Source organism: Macrotis lagotis, chromosome 5 (assembly GCF_037893015.1).
Source record: "Macrotis lagotis isolate mMagLag1 chromosome 5, bilby.v1.9.chrom.fasta, whole genome shotgun sequence".
Taxonomy (NCBI): Eukaryota; Metazoa; Chordata; class Mammalia; order Peramelemorphia; family Peramelidae; genus Macrotis; species Macrotis lagotis.
The window spans coordinates 82677853-82702458 of NC_133662.1; the positions used below are offsets into that span (position 1 = coordinate 82677853).

General features: G+C 36.3%; 1 protein-coding gene across 5 annotated transcripts in view; it reads right to left on the reverse strand.

Moving 5' to 3' along the window:
* MDN1 (midasin AAA ATPase 1) overlaps window positions 1-24606 on the reverse strand; it is a 195378-nt gene that overhangs the window by 1580 nt on the left and 169192 nt on the right. For 2 of the 5 annotated variants that reach the window (XM_074187146.1, XM_074187143.1), the window contains 19 exons: window positions 23923-24084; window positions 21351-21488; window positions 19816-19957; window positions 18781-18965; window positions 17788-17940; window positions 16382-16523; window positions 14748-15061; window positions 14147-14308; window positions 13564-13665; window positions 11483-11684; window positions 10270-10440; window positions 9230-9399; window positions 6648-6737; window positions 4988-5103; window positions 4168-4342; window positions 3018-3091; window positions 2810-2924; window positions 2196-2259; window positions 1532-1674 (listed from right to left, as the gene is read on the reverse strand). In XM_074187146.1, coding sequence (XP_074043247.1) covers window positions 1532-1674; window positions 2196-2259; window positions 2810-2924; window positions 3018-3091; window positions 4168-4342; window positions 4988-5103; window positions 6648-6737; window positions 9230-9399; window positions 10270-10440; window positions 11483-11684; window positions 13564-13665; window positions 14147-14308; window positions 14748-15061; window positions 16382-16523; window positions 17788-17940; window positions 18781-18965; window positions 19816-19957; window positions 21351-21488; window positions 23923-24084 — 2820 coding nt within the window. Of the gene's footprint in view, window positions 1-1531; window positions 1675-2195; window positions 2260-2809; window positions 2925-3017; window positions 3092-4167; window positions 4343-4987; window positions 5104-6647; window positions 6738-9229; window positions 9400-10269; window positions 10441-11482; window positions 11685-13563; window positions 13666-14146; window positions 14309-14747; window positions 15062-16381; window positions 16524-17787; window positions 17941-18780; window positions 18966-19815; window positions 19958-21350; window positions 21489-23922; window positions 24085-24606 lie in introns of those variants that run through there. The other 3 variants (XM_074187144.1, XM_074187145.1, XM_074187148.1) reach the window with 3 other exon arrangements.

Below are 24606 nucleotides of genomic sequence, written 5' to 3' on the forward strand. Positions count from 1 at the left end.
ATCAATGATGTATTTCTCTGCTTTTCTGAGAATGGCGACAAAACAAGTTTTAAAATTAGTAAATGCAAGGGAGAATAATATTAGCAAGTATCAGCAAAAAGTGATACATCATAGAAAACATTCAGCACTGAAGACTAGATCATGCATGTTTGGTCAGGTACAACTGGCTCTTGATTTGAGAACTTTAGAATTTTCCAACCTTAATTCCTGGATAGTAAAGTGGCCCCTATTTCTATTTAAATAATCATTATTGAGGAGAAGTCAAATCTCTAAGTACTTCAGGATCCTTCATTCCCTAACACTTTGCCATTCTAAACCTACTAATCTATATATCACATATGGATGGGTAAACCCTACCTATCATTCAATTTTTCTTACTCTTGCAAGAATTCTGCCAGAGTCATTAAAATTAACATGTTGAAAACACCATGAATTTATGATGAATAAATACCCCTATGTTCCCACCATGGTTCAATGATACTTTTATCCTACTGTTATTGACTCTGTCTCTAATCAACTGTTCCAAATACTTTCTTTTCTCTTACCCCTTTCACTAAGAAGTCAAAAGACGATCTGATATGAACAAGTTTTCTATTATTCAAAATGTCTTGACACCATTGCTCATTCTAACATTCGTTATGGGTCCCATACCCTTGGAGTCAATTGTTTCACCCTCTATCAAACCCACTGTCAACCCCTCTAATCTAATGCATCTTTACTATCTTTCTTTCCTCTAGCTTCTTTCCATCTACTTATATATATTTTTTTTGTTTTTTGGCAAGGCAAATGGGCTTGCCAAAAAAGTGGCTTGCCCAAGGCCACACAGCTAGGTAATTATTAAGTGTCTGAGACCAGATTTGAACCCAGGTACTCCTGACTCCAGGGCCGGTGCTTTATCCACTACTCCACCTAGCTGCCCCTACTTACATGTTTTGACCCCTGAAATCCTAAAAAAAAGCATCAAATTCACCCTTATATTTTACACAATTGTTCTCCCAACTCTCTTCTCCTCATAGCTAGCTAATGAAGTTCTGGGAAAAAAATTATACCTAACACTACTCAATGGCCAACAATGGCCTGCTAATCACCAAATGTAGTGGTCTTTTTCCAGTTAAAGTCACTTAAGATGAAAGAGAAACTTCCTATTTCATGGCAAAGTCACTTTAAATTCTTAATTTTTTGAAAATGTATTTCTTTTAACTAATAAAATGCCAGCCATACATTTGAGTACAATCTTATTTGGATACACAGTGTGTGAAAAAAAATCATACTTTGGGTAAATATTTTAACAGAGTATTTGATACTGTCATTAGATATATCATAAATATATTAATGCTAGTAAATGAAGAAAAGGGCAATGAACACTTTCAGGGGTAAATCCACTTTAGTCTTCTAATCTAGCATACAATATAAATTCAGTTTTAAATGAAGGGGTAAAAATTGCAATCTACTTTACAGGGATCAATAAGTATTGTGTTTATGATATTAAAGTCACAGGAAAAATTTGTCAAACATTCCCACTAGCACTCACCCGAGAATTGGGGTTATCCAATATGACAAAGATGACAAAAATGTTTGCGCTTCGGGCAGTCTGAACTGCTGCTGTGACTCGGTCTTTACCCTCCAAGAAAAGGCCTCGGCCATCAGAGACTATGAGAAGCAGCTGTGCTGTTTCTAAATATCAGGAGGTACATAGAAGGAACAAAACTAATCATTTTTAATAACTAAATTACCCATATTAGGAAAAAACCTGGCAACATTTAGAAACTGGGCTAATATTATCACAATAGAAAAAATTCAGAAAATAAAGCACTGTAATAGAAGAATTATAGTCCTTCTGAAATTGATGAAAAACCTTGCAGCTTTATTTGCAGTGAAATTATCCACAATCTCTACCTACCAGTAGAATCCCAAGGGTCTTGGACTGCCAGACGAGACAGTGAGAATGAGCACTGAGCATGTGGGTGGTAGCTGATTATAGATTAGGCTCACAAGTATTGCTCCATTATTATGGAAATCTGACTTTATACTCACATGTAGGAAAGTACCAATTCACCCATTTTAATAAAAGCTTTCCAGAGGTGCAGACATGCAGATGTAGTGACAGGTTTGTTTTCTGTGTGTGGCAAATATGTAGAAAATGTGGAATAAGTGCGTAACCAGTTTTCTACCAAAAAGGACAAAACTGGGCTCACCTGAACTGATACGTTGAGAGAGTTGCTGTGCAGCAGTGAACATACTTGCTGATGATTCTAAAAACTAAAAGAATAGGAAACAAAAAAATCTTTGTTTTTCATTTCTTGTCCTAATGTACATAGAACACTTGCTCACCTAAAGGGTCTATATTTCTTAACTACAAATGATGAACCTTCCACTAGGGAAAGTCTAGAAAGCTACAGAAGCTGCATTGTGGCATCACTGGGATACTGAACTGCCCAGACCTGACCAAGATAAATGCTAAGAAATAATACTTGTGTTCTGAAAAGGATAATCCAGGTATGAAGACAAGTTTCCCCATAACTTCCAAAAGGAACAGTGAATTTGGATGACTCAACAAGAAAACACTCCCAACATAATAACAAAGAAATTTAGAAATCCAAAGACAGAATTCTGAAAAACTCAGAAGACAGAGTTGTCTTCTCCACAGGAACTGCTGGACTGCTTTACAAAAATAGCAAAAGACCCATGGACTTTTATGTCTCCAAAACCTGGAACTGTAGTGACACTTGATCCTCATCCTATCTGATGGAGTCATTTGGACTTTATAAAATAAGATTTTCAAGATAACACTTGCACTTTTCCTCCATACCTGAGCAATCTTAGTTTTCTTTTGCTGGAATTTACAGAGCTGCAGTATCCGGGTTCCTGACTGATCAGTAAACTGTTCATGGAATGGATGTAGCAGCTGAATAGTTTCCCCAAAGCTTGAAGGGGGGGAAAAAAAAGTCATATTTTTGGTATATGATTTAAAAACCCAAACTTCAATTCATCTCCCTATAATGAAATAGCATCCTTACCTGTATACAGCAATCTGACCCACTTCCAAAAGGGTCAGAGCATTTCCAATCACAGCCAAGGATTCATAAGCAAGCTGTAAAAAGGAAGCAAGCATTTTATTTTTTAGTTTTTTCTGCAAGGCAATGTAGTTAAGTAACTTGCCCAAGGTCACAGTTAGGTAATCATTAAGTGTCTGAGGTCGGATTTGAACTCAGGTCCTCCTGAATCCAGGGCTGGAGCTCTAGCCACTATGCCACCTAGCTGCCCCAGAAGCACACATTGATTAAGTGCCTTCTGTGTGCCAGATACTGTGTTAAGGGCTTGACAAATAGCCTCTTATTTGATCCTCATAATAACCTTAAGAGGTAGAATGAACTGAGGCAAATAAAAACTAAGCAACTTGCCCATGGGATATACAGAGCTATTAAGTGTCTGAGGCCGAGATTTGAAGTTGGGTCTACAGCACCATCTCTACATTAGCACTTACCTAAGATACAGTCTCCAAGGAGGTAACCTAAAAAAGATGTTCATTTTTTGACTACAGGGAAGAATGAGCTCTTCTGCATGGGCAGGTCCTTATCAAAGCTAATTTAAGAGCCAAGTACAGTTAAAAAAAAAACAAACCCTACAGAATGTAGTCATGTATCTTGGCGTTATACTGCAACTTTTTAATCAATACTGATTAAAATTCTAGTGATTCAACTATTTCAGCTCTGGATACTTAAACAACTGATCTTATTGTAAAAGGCCTAAGATGAATAAATGTCAGTTTTCCCCATAAAAGAGTATATATGTGCCTGTATGTTTGGTGTTATTTTTGTTTTATAGTACCTAATACAATTACTATCATGCAAGTGTGATTATTTTTCTCTAACAACAGAGCTAGAACACTGTTCTCCAGCTTCATTTCATTCTATTTACTTAAGAGTATTCCAATGAGACACATAAAAGTTTGGGGTACAGCTTACTAATCTCTGACCAAAAAATTGTGGAAGCATTTACAACTTTTTGTGCTATTACTATGCTTCAAAGACAATCTGTCTTATGTGTACTATGCAAAGCAGAACCTGTTTAGATCCAAACTGACTAGATAGGTGATTAATAGCATTGTTTAATATTATCACTCCTGCTCCTCATCATGCAAATTCTCTTATTATTGTTCCTCTTTACCTGTTTTGTGTGGTTGTCTACCATGCTAGAGGAATCATCAATGGCCAAGCAAATCTGATACTGGCGTTTGCTGGGCTTGGTCCGTCGAAGCCAAATTTTGTCCTTCCGAAACTGACTAGCAATATATGGAATGACCTTCCGCATGTTCAATCGTTTCCCTGTTCGATAATCTCCTCTGTGAATTTATGGGAGGAATGATATGAACATATTAACTATATTAGTACATCACTTGATTTGATATTTTTTTAAAATAACAAAACCTTAAAAATCAAACCCAACAGTCAAGACACCTGAAAGCAATAAAAGGCATCATCAAATGAGACTGAAAGATTTATATGATATTGATCAACAGATAAAAATCTAAATGGATAGAGTGCAAACATAAAATGAATTTCTTAAAAATAAAATTTTATATAAAAAATAGTTTATAAAAATAAAACTTAACTTGTTTGATTTAATTTGATTTAAAAGAATGGGTGGAGAATTGAAAAGTAGATACAAAATCAAAAGAAAAAACATTCAAAGATCCTTTTTTCCTGGATCTAGACTTCCCTGGTTAATGACTGGATACCCCAAAAATCAACAACTCTCTCTTACATGAATAGTAGAACTATGGCAAACATTAGCTCATGTTTTTAAATAGAGGTTAATGGATGAAATCCAAGAATATCAAACAAAATTTCTAGCACAAATAACATGGAATCCAAATTATAAACTACTCGAAGTCACATGAAAATAAATTCAGAACATCAGCAAAATGATGGTATATTCTTTCCCCATAACTAGTATGTACTTTTAAGTCTGCATATGGACTACTTACTTGAGTTTGGCTGCTTGAGTGGGCTCTAGGATAAGTCGAAGTTGCTCACAGAGCTGCTGTGACAGAGGAGCAGTCAAGACAAGGTATTGCTGCCACATCTCAGCTGCTCTCTTCTCCTGGGATAAAGAATAGAGAAATCCTCATTATATGAGAATAAATCATGAATGCACCTGGAAAGAAACTTAACAAAAAGTGCCCTATATAGCAATCTCTAATTTGCTCTGTTCTACTTAATCACTATACCCTACTCTCCTCATCTCAAATGTTCTATTCCATGAAGAATATGTGACTCCTCAATTGTGAATGAGGGAAGGAAAAACCCTATACTAGGAGCTACTAGGTTATTCATATATCTAAAAGCAGGAAAATCTGCTTTAGATGAAAGAGTCCTTTTTTTTTTAAGTAGATGGTTGTTGATAATAGAAAAGCCAACTATTTCTTAATGGGCATGCTTCCAATAGTGAAGCTGACAAGCAAAAACAAGAGTACCTTCAGGAACTAACCATGTAAATTAGTTCTCTGGCCACCCAATCAACATGCTTTTTCTGCTAATAATAAACTCAGTATATTAGTATATGCATGTGCATGGTTATAATGAAGGACACTTAGAAAAAATCATTAATAATGACAACCCCCCCCCATGAATAAAGAGCATCACCAATAGGTGGCCATTTACTTCCTCTTTCTCCCCCCCAAGAAGACACCACTGCCTTTTGACCACTTGCATGCTTCATACGTTTCCATCAAAGGCAAGGGAAATCAATGCAGTCTGAACAAATCCATTTTGCTTTCTCTCTTCATTCAAATAAAAAGTTTAATGGAGAAAAGGGTTTAAATAATTGGATAAAACGAAACTTTTAAAGTTTCAATTCTTCATGTCATTATTTTTCCTGATTACTAGTTAATAGAAATTATGAAGTTTTTTGTTGGTTTTTTTTTTAAAAGATTTTTCAAGGCAATGGGGTTAAGTGGCTCACCCAAGGCCACACAGCTAGGTAATTATTAAGTGTCTGAGGTCGGATTTGAACCCAGGTACTCCTGACTCCAAGGCCGGGGCTCTATTCACTGTGCTACCTAGCCGCCCCTGAAGTTTTTTCTAGGTCTTTAAAACAACTGATCCATGTTGAGATTTCTTAAAAGAACCACCAATGGAAAACAACACTGTGGAAAAATCTATGGATTTAGAGTCAGAAGAACTAAATTTCCAAACCAGGCTCTACCACTATAAACTGTGTGACCTCTTACATATAATGTCCCCTCACTGGGCAGAGAAAACCGGGTCACAAAAAATTTCCCATTAAGATGGAAGACTCTAGTCTTTTCTGGCTACCCTGCCACAGGGTGTCCTCCCCGTGTCTCTGAAAAACTACCATCTTGGGTCAAGGAACCATTAAGATCCCTAGACTCTGTCATCATCCATCTTGCTTTGAAACCCTTTTTGATGCTGTTTTTCCCAATTAAAAGGTGAACTGCTTGAAAGCAGTAACTCTCTTGATTTTCTGCTTGTGTCCCCAGGACTTGGCATTAAGTTTAATAAATATCTTTCATACTTTCACCTGTAAAAACTCTTCTAGCTTTAAACTGATGACCCTTTGAAATATTAGGATTTCATATCAATAACCAGGTGCTTGCCTAAAATCAATGTGAAGAGATCACTCACTTCATCCAGGTGACCAGGCTCTTGTTTCTGCCATGCTTCAAGTTGTCTTTCCAGTTCTTGCCTTAGCTCCCCAACATCTTTGACAATGTGCTAAGAAAAAGCCAGAAATTAGTCCTGTCAGGAACAGCTCCTGACATGGGACACCTCTACTTCAATCTTTCCCAAAGGAAACTAAATCACATTATATTTCACAGACTTAATTGAACTTCATGATTAGAAGACAATGTGAAATTGAGCTAGATGACCTTCAAGATGCCTTCCAAATTCAATAGCATTCTGAGCGCTACTCTCCACCGTTCTTTTTTTTTTTACTTCATGTCTAAATCAGAATTTAGCATAAATTACATGAATTTTTAAGTAAAAAAGAAAAACCAAAATAGCAGTTGACCTTTTCTACAAATAGGTCATTAGTCAAATATGTCAGCAAGCAAACCCAATGTATCAATAGCTAAATAGTGATAAGGACAGTAAAATGGGATTTTAAGCCAAACTGGTCACTACCATGGTTAAGTAAGGGCTACCTTCCTGTTCTGTCCTATGAGGAATGAGAGTAAGAGCCCTGTTTTGCTATTCCTTTATACCTCAGAGTCATAGATGATATGAAATGATCTGAGGAGAACATTATCTTTCACTTTAATATTATTTTCAAAAATGACTAGAGGTTAACCCAGAAAAAGTCTTGAATATAAAATATTTTAGAAAATCCTGAAGACAGTGTCAAGTGTTCGTCAAGTGTTCCCTTGCTCTTCATATTCTGTAATGTCCTAGGGAGAGAGCAATCACTGCTACTCAATCACAATCAGTCTGAAACCTACTCTTTTGATATCTGCCATCCTTTCTCTTAGAATTGAATAACTTCTCAATCTTTCCCTTCAGCCTAATCCTTGCCCTTATGTCAGGACACTCAATATATATGTTAATGTCCCTTACTTTGGCCTATTCAGTTCTTCCATGCCCTACATCCTGGATCTTGGCATTACACAGAACAAGTCCACTATGATCTTTAATTCCTGAAATTAATGTTTTCATTAATGTCCTCTTTTTCCCTCTCACTGATCTTTTTTTCTCCCAACCTCCTAAATCTATTCCTTCTCTTCACTGTAATTTCCAGCCCAGTCCCTCTAATCCTCCTCCCTCTTCCTCAGTCTATTACCCTCATTCTGGCTTTTTTTTTCCAGTCTTGATTCTTTGAGTTGGTCAGTTCCACTAGAGGATTAAAGCATTGAATCCTCTACTCCTTTATCCTATTACTCTTGCTGCCCTGCCAACCCCTAACTCTGGATTTTCCTCACAACTGTTTTCTTTCTCAAAGTCATCAGCCCAATGACTGAGTCTTCTGTGAATGTATTTCAGTTGAGCCTGCCCTGCTGGACAACAATTCTTTTATTCTTCCCTATTGGCTTCCCCAGCACACATTCCACAATGACTACTTTAAACCTCCTCATTTTTCCTTAAACTTTCTTCCTCTTCAGCATAGGTCTTTGCCTCCTAATATGTTGAGAAAAGAGATTATTTGCTATGAGTTTTCCATTCTCCCTAAAATACAGTAAAACTCCTCAATATCATATCCTATTTCCTCCTCTTTTGCTTAAGACTGAGGAAGAAGTAGGCCTTTCCATGACAAAGACTCTAGCAATGCCTGACCCTCTAACCTTCAAAAATCCATTCCCTCTCATCTCTACTCTCTAATCTTCCATAGATTCTTCACTACTGCTCAGTTGAAGTACTCTCTCAAAGTTGTCCAAGGTTTTTAACTTCATTGTCCAATTCTAACTGAATGCTCAGCAACTTTTTTTACACTGTCCACTACCACCCTTTCTCATTACTCACTGCTCCCCTGGCTTCCATAACACTGCTCCATTTGGCTCCCCTTCTAATACCTATATAACTGCTCTTTCTCAGTCTTCTTTGCTGGACCATCATCCATTACACAACTACTAAGAAGTGATATATTACAAGATTCTGCCCTGAGATCTCATATCTTTAATCTCTCTCTTGATGATGTTGGCAACATAGGTTCAATTACTTCTATGCAGATGACTCCTCATATCCATTCTGAATCTTTCTACATCTCCAAACTGCTGATGATCAGGCATGGATGTTTCAATGGTATTCAAAACCCATCCTGTCCTGAAAAATATGCAGTCTCCTTCCCTTCTCTTCTACTTTCCATTTACCTAGATCAGTTTCGCTCCTCACAATCTTCCCATTCCCTTCACCCCACTAATATGCTACTCCTTTACTTATGTCAGAATATCCTCACCTCTTCCCTCTAATCTCCATTTGATGTTCATAATTATAGTCTCTACCTTCTTTTTATCTTTTTCTTCAAATTACATTTATAATATAGGGGTCTGACATCAAGTCATTTCCCTTCTCAAAAATATCAGATGCCTTTCAAATGACTAGAGATAAGATAAACTTGAGGACATGTCCTTGAGGAAATTTGTGTTCCCAGTGTCTTACACACAGTAGCTTATACATAGTTGGCACCTGGTATTCATTGGATTAAATCTGAAAATCATTTCTAAAAGTCTTTTGGCAGCTTTGGAAATCAAAAATTTATCAAAGAACATCAGTACCTGGAAAGTCGAGGCTGTGAGGTACTGGGGTGCTATGTGGATGGTTGACTCTCTGCTTCTCTCTTGCTTTTCATTTTCCATCTTGGTAGGTGATTTGTCTGGTCTTAGATCTTGGTGTTCTTCTGATTTGTTTGGTTGAGTCTCCATGTCAGTCTCATCATCACCTACTACTGCATGAAAATATAGCAATGAAATCCTATGTTACCATCTAAATCTAGTCTATTCCTTTAGCACAGTGGATTACATCTTTTCTTTCTCCTTAAAATACCATTTACTGACTCCTATTTTCCAATACTCCATTAAAAGATTTTAACAATTTTATAAACAAGTCTGAGACAAGTTAGTATTAGCTTATGCAAAAATTTCTAGCTTCACCTCCACATAATACTGTTCTTACATTTCTACTACTCTTGGAAGAGAGGGGGCTTTCCTTATTGTCTTTAAAGGCTAATACTTCCTTTTGTATTCTAAACTGCAACACTTCCCCCTAGTCCAAAGTGTTGCTCCCTCTATTGTCTTAAGTATTTAGTAATGAAAGATTCTGCCTATTTAAAGAGCAAGAAGTGAGAGCTAAGTCTTCTGCTGAAATGACTGCAGGCTGGCTCTACAATCTGCACCTAATTCTGGCTCTTTAGTGAAGGTGCTCTTAGTATTTAACTTGCTTCAGGTTTCATATGGAAGGTTACTGGCTTGAGATCAAGTGAATCAAATCAAATGCACGTGTCTTCCTTAAACTACACAAACTCCATGACTCTGGCAAAAGCACAAAATAAATATGTCCAGGGCTTTGGAAAATTCTTCCTTTCAAAGTTAGAAGTCAGATTTTCATTATTCTCAAAGATGGCTTTTTTCCCCCTCCATCAAATCAGAAGGAAACTCAACAGTTTATCAAAACCAAAACCTAAAATTACAATACACTGAAGAATTACAGACAACCAAATCTTCTGATCACTAGGACAAGTGCAAACTAGTTATGGCGAAAGACATGAGACACAAAGCAGAATATATTTTAGAAGAAGCAGAAGACGAGTTAGACTTACCTTGGGATGCTAAGTCACTAGATTTAACTTCTTTTGGCTTCAACTCCTGTGTATCTACTGTTTTGAGATCCTCTTGTTGTTCGTCTATTTCCATAGAGGCATCTTCTGAGTTCTCTTCCTGCTCATTGCTAGGGGGATGAGCAGACTGTTGCTGTTCCTGGCTGGCTACATCTATAGTCAAAGTACAAAAATTCACCCAGATCACTGAAGGGAAAGTAAAGGTGAACCATGATATTGCTCTAATTTCTAATTTCCCAGATTTATTAGTGCCACTATATGTAAGCTATGGGAAACACCTGACTCAGAGACCTCTGTTGTTGTACAGGGATAGCAACAATCCCCCACTATTTTCTACAGATGTGCAAATAAGTGAATTTCAGCACTATGGAAATATATGCACCAAATAAATACTAGTCAGTCCATAGAACAGGTGGATTCTGCATCAAGAACACTGAATTTGGAATCTGAATCTAAATTTGAAGCTGGACTCTTGGCTATGGACTAAGCTGACTGATCTTGGCCAATTTATTTAACTGTTCTGAGTCTCAGGTTCCCTTATCTGTAACATGGGGATAATACTTTATCTACTTTAATAAGATTATTATGAGAAAAATGGCATGTTAGTCTTAAAGTGCTATAGAAACATAAACTCTTTTTATTAGGCTATTCTCCTCAGGTAGCTATTACAATGTACACAGATGGCTACATAGAGAGGTCAGGTAGTGACCTCCAGGAGAAGGGAGTGAAGGGAGTGCAAGTTGGAATCCTGATGCTAGAATTAATTCATTACTCCATTCTGCTGCTCCTTTTCACTCAGAAAAATATCTATTTTAAGTTTACTGCCCCCCCCCAAAAGGTAACGGCTCTTGATACAGCAGATGCCATCCTTAAATGAACTATAAGCACAAACTATTGGAAGTTAATTAATATGGAAACATAGTATGTTAAATGAGATTGTTTTCAAATGACAAAAAGCATTTTTAAAAGCCATTAGGTATAAAAAATCTTCAGCCTTTAATGCAATATACAATTCACCTTAGAATTTCTTCAAAGAATACTTCTGCAGATTTTTTTTATTCATAAACCATTTTCTCCCTTAACTCCAAATTTAAAAATAAGATAGATTAATAAGGAAACTGCACAGATTCATCAAAGAGATATCTAACAACAACCAAGGTCATAACTGCTCTGTTGGTACCCAGAGATACTATACCATAGGTCTGTGCATCATAGGATTCGTTGCCCTGCTTAACATGTTCAAATGCATCAGCTTCTTCCACTTTTGCTTGGGGCTGGGCTGCTTCTTGCTCCAAGGAGCCAGTGGATTCCATTGTTCTTAGCCGCTTATGCACATGCTCACTATGATCTCCCATGGAACGCTCGTTATCAGCCTGGCCAGGCTTTCTTTTAAAACTCTGTGGATAAATGTGGATAAATAAATACGAACAGGCAGTTTTCAATGAAGAAATCAAAGCAATATATGAAAAAATTCTCTTAAATCATTACTGATTAGTAATTAGTAATTACTGATTCCTCTGATTAGAGGAATGCATATTAAAACAACTGAGATTTTTTTTAAACTTAAATTTTGCTAAAAGGATAAAAGGGGAAAGTGACAAATGTTGGAAAATATGTGGAAAGCCATCTGTATCCTGAGAAAGAATTGTGGAGTTTGAACAAAGACCAAAGGCTATTATCTTTAGTTAAAAAAAAAAGTTATCTTATTATGTGATTCTGCTATATCTATTGCATACTATATGGTTATTCCTTAAGGATATGATTTCTCTCTCATCACATCCAACTTAGAGCAATGCATACTATGAGAATGACGTAAAGGCTAACAAACTGCCTTCTGTAGGGAAGCAAGATGGGGGGAAAAATTGTAAAACTCAAAATAAATAAAACCTTTCTAAAATTAAAAAAAATATATGTGGAAAAACTGGGACATGAATTCATTCTTGGTAGAAATGGGAACTGATCCGATCATTTTAGAGACAATCTGGAATTATGCTCAAAGAGTAAACTACATAAGTACCCTTTGACCAGCCATATCACTACTTGGTGTATTTCCAAATATGACTTGGAAAAAAAAAAAAAGGAAAAGAAGCTATATGTTCTTAAATATTTATAGCAAATCTCTGCAAGGGAGCAAAGAACTAGCAGCTGCAGAAATGCCCATCAACTGGGAAATGGTTGAACAAGTTGTAGTATATGTGTTGGAATACAATTGTGTTATAAGAAATGATGAGCTCAATGAGCAGAACCAAGACAACACTGAATATAGTAATGGTGATATTGCTTTAAGAAAGACTAAATGATAGTTATTGTCTACTATTAATATATATAATTTATAAAGAGTCTATATTCATCAAAAGAATTAAAAGTATGAATAGAATAATTTTACTTATACACATATATATTATACACACACACACACATACACCTATTTACGTCTAATGACAGACCTCCTCTCTAGAGTGGGAGGGAAGTGGAAAAAAAGAAATTGACATATTTTTGTTAGATACTTGAAAGGAATAAAAAGCTGTGCATAGTAAATTTACAGTTTCAAATGCACCTTCTTCATTGTATTATGTTATGGAAATGTTTGCTTTATTCTATAAATTAAAAATAAAATAGAAACTGGGGGAAAAGACCTCTTGAACATATGAAAACATGATGACTGGTTTTGCTAAGCACCTTGGGAACAAGGTCTGTGATTTTCATTGTCCACCAGGGCACCTAACAAATGGAAATTTTAGGGACTGTCTCAAGCTAGCATTCATTCATTCAATAAGCACCAAGACAAGCCTAACATAATACAGGTCTGGAGAATGACTGTACATCTCTTATCAGAACATAAGTCTAGCTGATCCAGAAACACTCAATATCAAGTTAACCATCAGGTAACTCATTTTTATGGCCATAGTTACTATCAGAGATCATCAACAGGCTGTGAATTGTGTCAGTGGAAAGAGTTCTTATGTCAACAAAACCAGAGGTCTAAAAGGGCAACACCATGTGCCAAAGTGTAAAACAGTGTGATAGGTACTTGTGGAGAAGAAACAGAGCTAATATGGCACTGGTTTCTGCCTCAACTATGATGCTTCAAGGGAAGAAGTCTCAGAAAGGTAGACCCATTAGGGAAAGCAGTTTCAGTTTTTTCCAATACAGTATTTATGGACGGGAACCAGAAGAGAAGGGAGGAAAGACAAATAGGTATACAGGTAGTCTTGTTTATAAATTCTATTCTCTATAGCATGCACACCAGTTGAGGGGAAAAAAACTGAAAATGACCTGTGTATTTTTCTTGCTCTGCTTCTGAGAAGCCAACTGAGACATCAGCTTGGACTCATGACCTTCTGCTTGCCTTGCATCTGCAGTACCATTTCCATGTTCCTGAAAATCCAAAGCCAAAAAGGACTAAGGCAAGAACTCATCAACAATTTATTTTAGTAGATAATAACCAATTTAATATTCATTGACCTTACAGACCCACTATACAGTCACTGTATAAGAACATTACTTTCATGATCCAGGATATAAAATTTTAAGTTAAAAAGTGTTTTTAAAATTGTTCACCAACCAAAAAACAAGGTAAATGCTACATATCACAGGTAGGAAGGCCAATTTTAATTTCTCTCCTTGGGAATTATTTTTAAAAAAACTAAGTTGTTCCTTCAAAACCATCAAGCCACTAACTCTAGCAACTTATAAAATACACACACATACACACACACACACACACACACACACACACACACACACCAATCACTACTAAGACTCCTTTAAATGGAGGAGAGGGTAGTGAGATCAGATGATATGGGAGTTAACCTCAAATAAGACAAGGCTTTATTTGTTAAATGAAACTTCTAATCACCTCTTTAGCTTGGTCCTTCTCTGAGGCAGCCCCAGCTAACTCAAGAGCAATTTCACTTTGAAGGTTCTCCTCTCCTGTCTGTCCACAGGATTCATGTTCCTTTCTCTCCATGGCTTCAGGCACCTCCTCATCCACTTCTGGAATTTCCTTTTCTTCCTCTTCCTGGGATCAAAGTGAATATAATAATTAACACTGTAAGAGGAGGCAATATAAGGGAAATCACAAAAACCATGAAATAGGCTATAGCCACATCACAAAAGTGACTGACTATGGGAGGGTCTTCCTCAAGTCCTCAGCTGGACAACACCTAAGCAGATTGAAAGTCACTTCAAAGATCATTTAGTCTAACCCCATCATTTTACATGGTAGAAAAATGTTGTGTCATTATTTGCTGTCCTATGCTTACTGAACAGGATCAGGATTTCAAACCTAGATCCTTTGATCTTAAATCCAGTTCTCTTTTTACTGCTCTATGCTGCCTGACAAGCAGAAGCTAAACTACTAAATATATCTCAAGTGTGAGTAAGGTTGTTTTTCCTAACCCTGCCACTCAATAAATATTGCAACAAAAAGGAAATAATTCACTGTTATCACATCTGACCTGAGGCAGGAGGCCTTCTCTAGTGGGGACTCCACTCTCCTCACTGGCTTCCTTGCTGGCCTCTTTGTTCTCATCCTCCTGGTGTTGTTGCTCTTCGCCAGCTGCATTCTCCTCAAAGCTTTCAACATTATCGTTCTCTTGATCATCAGTTCCTGCCTCTAACTCTTTCTCCTCCTCCATGTTCTTATCTTCAGATGTTCCTTCTTCAGGCATATCTTGATCCTGAACCTCCTCACCTTGGTCTTCCTCCTCAGCTTCATGACCAGCTTCTTCTGAGTCCACTGGCTTCTCATCTATTTCAAGAGGATTTGCTTCTGGAAAGAGAAGAGTGAAAAAGTAAAGGGAAGGATGACTTTCAGAAATCCACTTTGAAAAGAAGGTTCAGGAACACAGAGGAAATAACCTAGCTTAAATGTCTCCAGTATCATTTCAATATCAACCTTGGGAATAAAAGAACTGCAAGTTCTTCATTGGACATAGAACTTATCACATAGAATTCAAATGGAAGTTATCCCTATTTATTTGAAATGCTGTGATAACTTTCATTTAGTCTTTCTAAAAGGACCTCCAACAGAATATTGCTTTCTCATTCCCTGGGCAAATTCATCTAGAGAGAGAGTTAAATGTCAGGACAACTTTTCTATTCAAAAATTTGCAGTTTTAGATGGCAAATAATCTTATTAAATTTCACGTTACTTTGGAGATGAGTAGGGTTATGCCTACTTAAGGCTACTACTGAAGGAGACACAGAACAAAGAGATAAACCAAGGATGTGTGGTGGAAAAAGCACAGAAATTTGCAAGATGCGAGTTCAAATCCCCAACTCTAGGGATTTTTTCCCCTATCTTTAAAATGAGGAAGATGGAGATGATCTGTAAGGTCCCTTTCTACAATGACAGCCTACAACTATGTATCTACATGTAATTACGTATCTACAGCATATATGGTTGTTGCTAGGTTTTATCAGTATATATTGAATATACAGAGAGAGAAAGTATTCATTCTAGATTACCATACTGTGGGTTCAGGTGCATGAAAATGAATTGAGAAAGAAAAATAAGGGGAGGGAGAAAAAGAACACAAACATATGTTATAAGAAGAGATAAGAAAAAGATATGAAGTGATTAGAAGGAACAAAAATACAAGAGTGTGAAATAACAAAAAGATTTAAGAAATACAAGCCACTTAATGAGTTTACTTACATATAGGCTATACTATATTCTCTAATATATTCTACTATCATATAGACTACTTTTACATAGGAATACAATGGGGAAAAATGAGTAAACACTGACAAGTTCAAATTGATTCATCAAATGCTTTCCATCTGGCCTGATCTCCATTCCATTTTCCAACTCTTATGACGTTTCTTTTTGTTCAATTTACAGGGTTTTTGTTGAGAAAGTAAAATATATTTCTCAACTTTTTTTTAGCATGTCCCAACCACTAAAGCAGTTTATTCTATTCATACCTCCTTTTTTTTTAAAGGTTTTTGCAAGGTAATGGGGTTAAGTGGCTTGCCCAAGGCCACACAGCTAGGTATTATTAAGTGTCTGAGGCCAGATTTGAATTCAGGTACTCCTGACTCCAGGGCCAGTGACCTATCCACTGTGCCACCTAGCTGCTCCCTATACCTCCTTCTTCAGCATTATCCTCCTCATCACTATTTTCTCCACCATCAAGGTTCAGGTCATCAGGAAGATCCAGAGGCTCTGGTTCAGGTTGCTTTTCTTGGTTGCCATGATAAGGATCCACTTCATTTTCATCATATTCCCTCTAGTAGCCAAAGGAAAGAGCAGAACAAAGAGAACAATGTCGGAAGAAATCTCTTTATGTATATTATTACATTAGAATGTAAGCTCTTGGGGCAGCTAAGTGGCCCAGTGGACAGAGCACCAGCCCTGTAGTCAAGAGGACCTGAGTTCAAATCTGGATTTCAGACACTTAATAATAATTACTGGCTGTGTGACGACCTTTGGCAAGTCACCTAACCCCATTGCCTTCCAAAAACCCAAAACTAAAAAAACAAACAAAAATAATGTAAGCTCTTAGAGAAAGAGGGCTATTTCCTTTAGAAGAATATCTGGAATATAGTAGGTACTTAATAAATGTGAAAAAATAAACAAACAAATAAATGATTGAACAGATTCTTTAAAGCATTGTGCTTTCATAAAAGACTCATTCATGGAGCTCAGATATTCTCTTAGAAGAGCCTGCTGTATCAGTGTATTCACTTCATCATTGCAAGCAAAGATTTTTAACAGTCATGCTGTCATTCAAAACTCTGTGTAAGGGCAGCTAGGTCGTGCAGGGATAGAGCAGCAGCCCTGGAGTCAGGAGAACCTGAGTTCAAATCTGATCTCAGAACACTTCATACTTACTTAACTGTGTGACCTTTGGCAAGTCACTTTGCCGTGCAAAAATCCAAATAAGACCCCCACCCCCAAAAAAAAGAACAAAAAAAATCTCTGTGTAGGTCTTCAATGACCAACCACAAAGAAATTATTTTAGTTTTTAATACCAAAGCACTAACAAGGTTTCATGTTCATGGATATTCTTACCCTTATGAAGGCAGTTAAATATACTATTAAATACCCATTTTGGACATTGCTTTTACATGTTAACTAAAATGATAGCTCAAGTATGGAAAGGGGCACATGTAGTTGAGGAGAGGATCCTTCACCGATTACAGAGTGGCAAGTTTGTACATTAGTTATCTATTTAATGTCTTTTTCTAAAATTCATGTTTATACTGCCAACAATTCTCAGTGAAACATATTTTCTTAAGAAATCCTAAGGACTAGGAGGCATAGATGGGAGGGGCATTTTAATCACCCCTTCCTTCCCTCCCCCCTCCCCCAAGCAACTTATTCCCTGTTCCTCAGAAATGTGACTGCCATATCCTCTAGGATATTTGAACATAAGGGAGCAGGTTTCTTCCCTAAAAAAGTCTTAGCGTCAGGAAGAAGTTTTCATCAAGTTGTCTAAAACTGCAATTAATTGCCACTATATCTAGGACTTAATTTGAAATTATTATTACCTCATCTATTTGTTCATGAATTTTTTCTTTGCCTTGTCCATCATCATTGGCCTCTCCATCTACCTCTTCTTCCTGTTTGCCTGGCTGCTTTTGTTCTTTGTTCTGTTTGCCTGCATCCACAGTGTCATCCTTTGCAACAAGTTCAGAGTCCTCCTTAATAGAAAAAGAGGTTGGGGAAAATGTGTAATGGGCTTAGTGTATAAGAGGTGAGATGGGGTTAAGGGTACAGAATGCAAAATCCTCACACCCAAACCTAGAAATTGCTTACATAAAAATTTAGTTTGGACTTTGCAGTTTTCTCTGAATCTTACTATATAGAAATGGATAGCCCATGGGGACCATGAGTGGTATTTGTATGAATAATATGCAAAGTGCCATGCTCAGGCAATAAATTTGCAAATATTATCCTAAATCATTGCAAGGATTGGAGGTGGTTAGGTGGTGCAGTGGATAGAGCACCGGCCTTGGAGTCAGGAACACCTGGGTTCAAATCCAACCTCAGACACTTAATTACCTAGCCGTGTGGCCTTGGGCAAGCCACTTGTCTCCATTGCCTTGAAAAATCTACAAAAAACCCCATCACTGCAAGGATCAAATGGCTCTGAGAGCTTCCCAGCTCCATAATTTTATATATCTGCAATAACCAGAAGAATTGGAAGAATTTGTCTTTTTTTCCCATCTGTCTAACAACAGATTCCACCAAAAGATTTATTCTCCCTTTCTCCTAAACTTAATTCGCAATCCACAGCTTTACCCACAGAGCAATCTCACTTTAAAAAACTGCATGTAACCAATGAAACTTATAAATAATGCAGACGGGAAGCAAAGAAGGAAAAAGAAAGGAAGGGAAATGGAAAGAGCATGGAAAGAAGAAAAAAAGTTTGTAAAAAAACTAATAGTACCAAAATTATCTCTTAAATGATCTATAAGACTGACTAAAGTATGAACCTGAAACTTTACTTCTCCCCTCCCACCCCTTTCAAACAAAATTACCTCATCCATTCCTGGTCCAGTTTCTTCTGCCTTATTGTCATCATCATCATCATCATCATCATCATCATCATCATCATCATCACCCCAAAGTCTTTCATCTAGTTTTTCAGCTTCCTCGCCATTGAGATCTCCCATTTGTTTATCCAGTTCTTCATTTTCATTATCAGATTTTTCATCATCCTCTTCTGAAAGAGAGGCATTCAGCTTAATAAGACATATCCTGATACCCAGAGAAATTCAAACAAGAAAACAGTCATCCTGGTCATGTAAAAGCAAGAACTTCTTTATAATAGATAAAGAAGATTTAGAAGAGGTGTCTAATAGCTAAGCAATGGGCTCCATTTACACAAAGCCTTAAACTAATCCACTGGTATGGTGGAGAGATCAGTGAAATAATCAGAAGAATTGGGTTCTGGTCCTAATTCTATCTACTATAGTTGGACAACTTTGTGCAAGGCCTTTTATATTCTCTCTAGTCCTCAATTTCCTCATTTGTAAGATGAAGTATTTGTATTAGGTGACAACGTTTCCTCTAAGCTTTAGTGCTATGAGGCCACAATCTTAGTAACTTCTGCCAGAGCTGGATTCATTCTCCAACCCCATTCTCAAGCTATTTTCTTTTTAGCCAGTACTTAACCTCACTATAATCTGTACCACAATACCCTGTGCTTTGTCATCAGTAGTCCCCTTGCTGACTTGTGCAAGGCTTTGGGAAATGACAGTTACAGCAGAGGCCCTCTGAAACTAAAGAAGTCAACTTGTAACCAAATATATGAGTCAACTAGGGAAAGGAGTCATCTTTGAAATCAATTAGAAATTAGAAATTTTTGTCTTTGTCAAGAGAAGGATAACACATGCTTTAAACTAAATGTTCTTGAATCAACTATATAATTCAAACAGTCTCCACATTGTTATGGACCAACTTGTTCTAACAGATGAGATTACTGAAATCATGGAGCTTCTTGTATTGTAGTTTATCATTTTTCCCATAAGAATAAGGTGATACATGATCCACATTAGTCCAAAGTGCCAAACCTTGATTTTCCAGTTCTCCATCATGCATTTTCCCATCAAAGTCCTCTGTCATTTCAATGGCATTATCTTCTCCTTTAATATCAGGTTTTGAGTCTGGGTCCTCTTTCTCTTTTTCTTGACCTTTTTGATGATTATCCTCTACCTATATCAAGTAATATTTTTAAAGACACTGATGAACAACATTATTTAATTTTGCTTTACCATTACTTGAAATTTAAATTCCAAATTCAATCACATAAAACACTTTTTGCCAACCTCAGAAAAAATTTCCCTCACAAATATGAATAGGATTGGAGCAACATCTGGCAAAACTACTACTTTAAGGATAAATCAGATTGCTACCTATTTTTTTTTTACAATATTTCAATACAATGAAATTTTATTTAAAAATGAAAAATCCATTCTGAGCTCAGACCTAATAAAAACAGGAAAAGCTGCACTTTAGCCTACAAGAGTATTTTTTCTTTTATTTTTTTAGGGGGCAGACATGGATGAGAACAGACTGGTGATTTCAGCACTTTTGGAAACTCTCTTCATCATTACATAATAGCAACTCATGTAAAGTTGCCTGGAGTATTCAGAGTTTAAGCAGCTTGTCTTTAATCAAATAGCTAATAACTAATAAAATTAATAAAACAGGTCTTCCTAATTTTAAGCTTGACAGTATCTCTCAGAGTCTGGTCACAAACTGTTAAAAAAAAGTAATTTCAATTTCTTTACATACCTGTGCGTCATCCATGGTAAACACCCATATGTGGTTTATGTACTACTAAATATTCATCAATTCAGATACTTGCTTAAGTGAAGATAAAGAGCTTACTTAGTCCAGGGGCAGCTAGGTGGTGCAGAGGAATCAGGAGGACCTGAGTTCAAATCCAACCTCAGACACTTAATGATTACCTAGTTGTGTGACCTTGATCAAGTCATTTAACCCCATTGCCTTGCCCCCCAAAAGAGTTTAGTCCAAAGTATTTGAAAACTTTTTCTACATTGAAGTCTTAATTCCAAGAAGGGGAAAATCCAGAATAGAAAAAAATAAATGTTTCTTTAGTAAAAACCTTTTAGTAACAGAAAGTTTCATGCCAATAGAGTACTTCTGTCTCTTTTGGATTATGATTATATAAGATTATTATATCTATAATATGCATGTATATATTATATATAGTAGATTATACTAAACATTTTCTACCACAACTTCCTTTAGACTGACTATTTCCACTTTTTTTTGTTTTGGGGATATTTTTTGGCAAGGCAAGGTTAAGTGACTTGCTCAAGGCCACACAGCTAGGTAAAGGATTTCCATAATTTAAACAACCAAGTCCAAGAAAAAAAATGCTCCTAAATGGACTTCCAAAACCACTGAGATTGAACTCCAATATCAAAAAGCTTATTTGTTTTTCTTCAAATGGATAGACAGTAATCTATGGTGCAGTCATCAGTTTTCCTGTGAGACTAGCAAAAAATATTTTTTTTCCTAATTCATTCCACCTATAAAGAAAGAAACACACAAAGAGGAAAGTCAGTTCACCACATACCTGTTCTTCATTTTCTATCTGGTCACTCACATCCTTCAAGCCTTCACCCTCTCCAATTCCACCTCCTTCATAATCATGGAATTCTGATGCTCCTTCTCCTGCACACTCTTCCATCAATTCTTTGGGGAGGCAAAATCCCTTTCAAGAAATGGAGGTAGCAGAGCAGAAATTTAGTAATTATTTCCAGTAAAGAATGAGAAAAAAAAAGTTGTTTATTTTCTCTGTCACTGACTGCCTCTAACTTATTCATTTGATAGCCATTTCAGAACTTCTATGAAACTACTAAATGATAATCAACTTAAAAACCGAAAAGGATTATCTGTATTAAGTCTTCACCTAATGAAATTTTGCTGTCCATTAAAAATTTGTAAGGTGAATTAAATTAATTTCCATAGAGACCTGTTGAGTTAACATGGCTTTGGCTCAATGAAATAATTCTAAAGGGTGATACTCTTCCACATCACTAGAATGTAACTTAATTTGGGGGTGGGGAAGGGCTTGAGATTATAAGACATATTTTTTCCACATGGTATCTAAATATTTTACTTATTTTCCTAGCAACCATTCAAATAATCTTAAAGTTGTTTTCTAAAACCATCCCTAGGATTTCACTGATAGGGACAATACCTAGTAAGGAAATTTCCTTTACCAGGGCCCACTGGTGCCTGTACTAATATTAATATTCTATGCTCTACGCAATATAATATTATATATTAAAAACCTATATTCTTAGAAGGCATGAGTTAAGAGGATGGCCCAGAGTCACCAACTTATATGGCAGAGGAGGAACTTGAAATCAGACCTTCATGGCTATATCTGGTTCATAATGCTGTTTTTTGAAAGTCTCATTTTTCCCTTTCTTTTCTTTTTTTTTTTTTTAACTTTTTTGGTTTTATTTCTGCTCCCCCACCCAACCCCAGGTAATGGTATATTTATATAGTCAAGAAAAATGTTATGATGTGAATGAAGTTTAGTAAGCAGCATACTCAAATGAAATACTCTTCTCTGATAAACAAAAGGTCTTATTATTATCAACAAAAACTCCAATTTAAATATTTATATTGAGATAACTTATCAGACTTATTGCTCTGGATGATAATAATCATTTTTTTAAAGATTTTTTCCCCCAAAGCTAGAGTTTACAGTTCAATGGAACAGATTTCCCATTTTGAAATACTATTACGTTCTATGTGCCAACTCATTAGATCTTTGTTCTGGCCATACAAATTATAGTTGTTGGAAATAAAGATACTTTATCCACTTGCTTTTCAATCTATGGTTAATAGAGGTTAATAGTTAGACTGAACTGTCTGGTATGACTATAGATCCCTGGAAGAAGAGCATTAGTAAATAGCAGGAGGAGCTCATCATTATCATCTAAAAAGAATCTATTTGAACTCTGGACAAGACACTTCTTCATGACAGTAAACACCTTTAGTGAAAAGATATTTCTTTGTACAAAGTTATCTCTGTTGTGGCCTATATTCAAGTAATTTTGTATGACTATGACAAAGAATGAGAAAAATCTTGCTTGGGGATCAGAGTCCTTTAATATAGGTATCAATTTGTTCAATTGTAAATTTGTTTTCTTTTGAAATATATAGTCAATAAACAATACACAGGATGAGATCTTGTACTGTCTAAATCTTTCTATCAACTGTGTAACAGTAAAGATACTGTCTGCTATAACACCATCATTTGTGAAAACCTGTCTGTTCCCTTGAGTCTTCAACACTGCCCTTGATAAAAGTGCATATTATTCTCTAAAACATTTTGAAGAGATGGGGAAAAAAGGCATTTAAACAATGTAGATACTGAAAACAAACAATAAACTTGGCCTGGAATTAAATATAGTAAGGAGTATCCAGTTGGATTGCATTTTGAAAACTGTACAGAGCTTCTTAATGACTATTCTTCTTGCTGAAACAAAGCCCCATCTTTGTCACATTGGAACTCTTCTGCTAATAATATATGGTTGTGAATCATAGAATGCCACAATTTCCAAAAAATTAAGGTGTTGGCTACCTAAAGAGGTATTAGTAGTGAATATTACTACTAAGTTATAAAATATTACCAAATAAGAACTGTGCACCAAAAACAGAATAAAAGATATCACTGAGAATATAGATGACTAGAAGAAAAGGGCCAGTAACAAGATTCAAGAACAAATGAACATCCCAAGAGTTCCACTATTACCCATTTAATCCTAAAAGGACTAGAGGAAGGCCCTCATCTTTGTGGTTAGACTCTCATGAAGGATTTATGGAAGGACATGGACAATAATCATACATGATAAGAAAGTATGGGTAGATTATGATCTGCACTATAAGGTAGACAAGTTTCAAAGTAAGTCAGTACAGGAGCAAAAAACATTAATTCCCACGTGGCCTCCAGGGTCTAGGAATGCCTTTTGCATCAATTCTAAGGGTTTTAAATATAAAATGTTCAAAAAAGAAGATTCTTGGGGAAAATCAATAAAACTCTTCCAGTTATTTTGTGCAAGTCTACTAAATAACAACTAATTCTAAGGTTTTTGAAGATCCGAGTCTCCTTTGAGCTATGTGTGGCTTACCTTCTGAGCAAGTTCAGAAAAGACATGACTGAGCACGGAGAGCAATTTTCCAGTGCTACGGTGAGTTGCCAAGGACACTGTCAGGTGAAACAGGACAAGATCTGAATACCTGGACAGTATGGGCAGGAGGCGCACCAACAGGGAACAGGCCTGATTGAAGAACTGTATAGTCAAACAAACAAAACAAAACACAGCTCTTGAGTCAACAAAATGAAAAACATGGCTCACAATTCCAGTCCTCAGTTATCTCTATGAAGTTTACTTGTCCAAGTTCAGTCAATTTACTGAATTCTCTTCTGATAGGAAAGTTTGTATTCCTCAAAGATAAAATATAACTATGCAAGGATCTCCCCAGGGAGGAAATCCCTATATGACGTCTGCAACTTACCATCTTAGACAACTACTGAGGCACTTGCTCAGTGTCAAACAAGTCAGAATGTGTCAAACAGAGGACTTGAACAAGTAATCTAACTCTAGAGCCAGCCCTCTCTAACTATTCCATGCAGCCTCTCCTGTGGCAGAATGAAACATAAAACTTTGCAAAAGAAATGCAAGATTCTTACTGGCATGACCAATTTCTCATAGCCTAGACTATTATAAAATGATGAATGTTTTCAGTTTTGACTATTATTAATCAAAATAACTTAGTATACATTTATTGAATGCTAATACTCTGATGGGTGG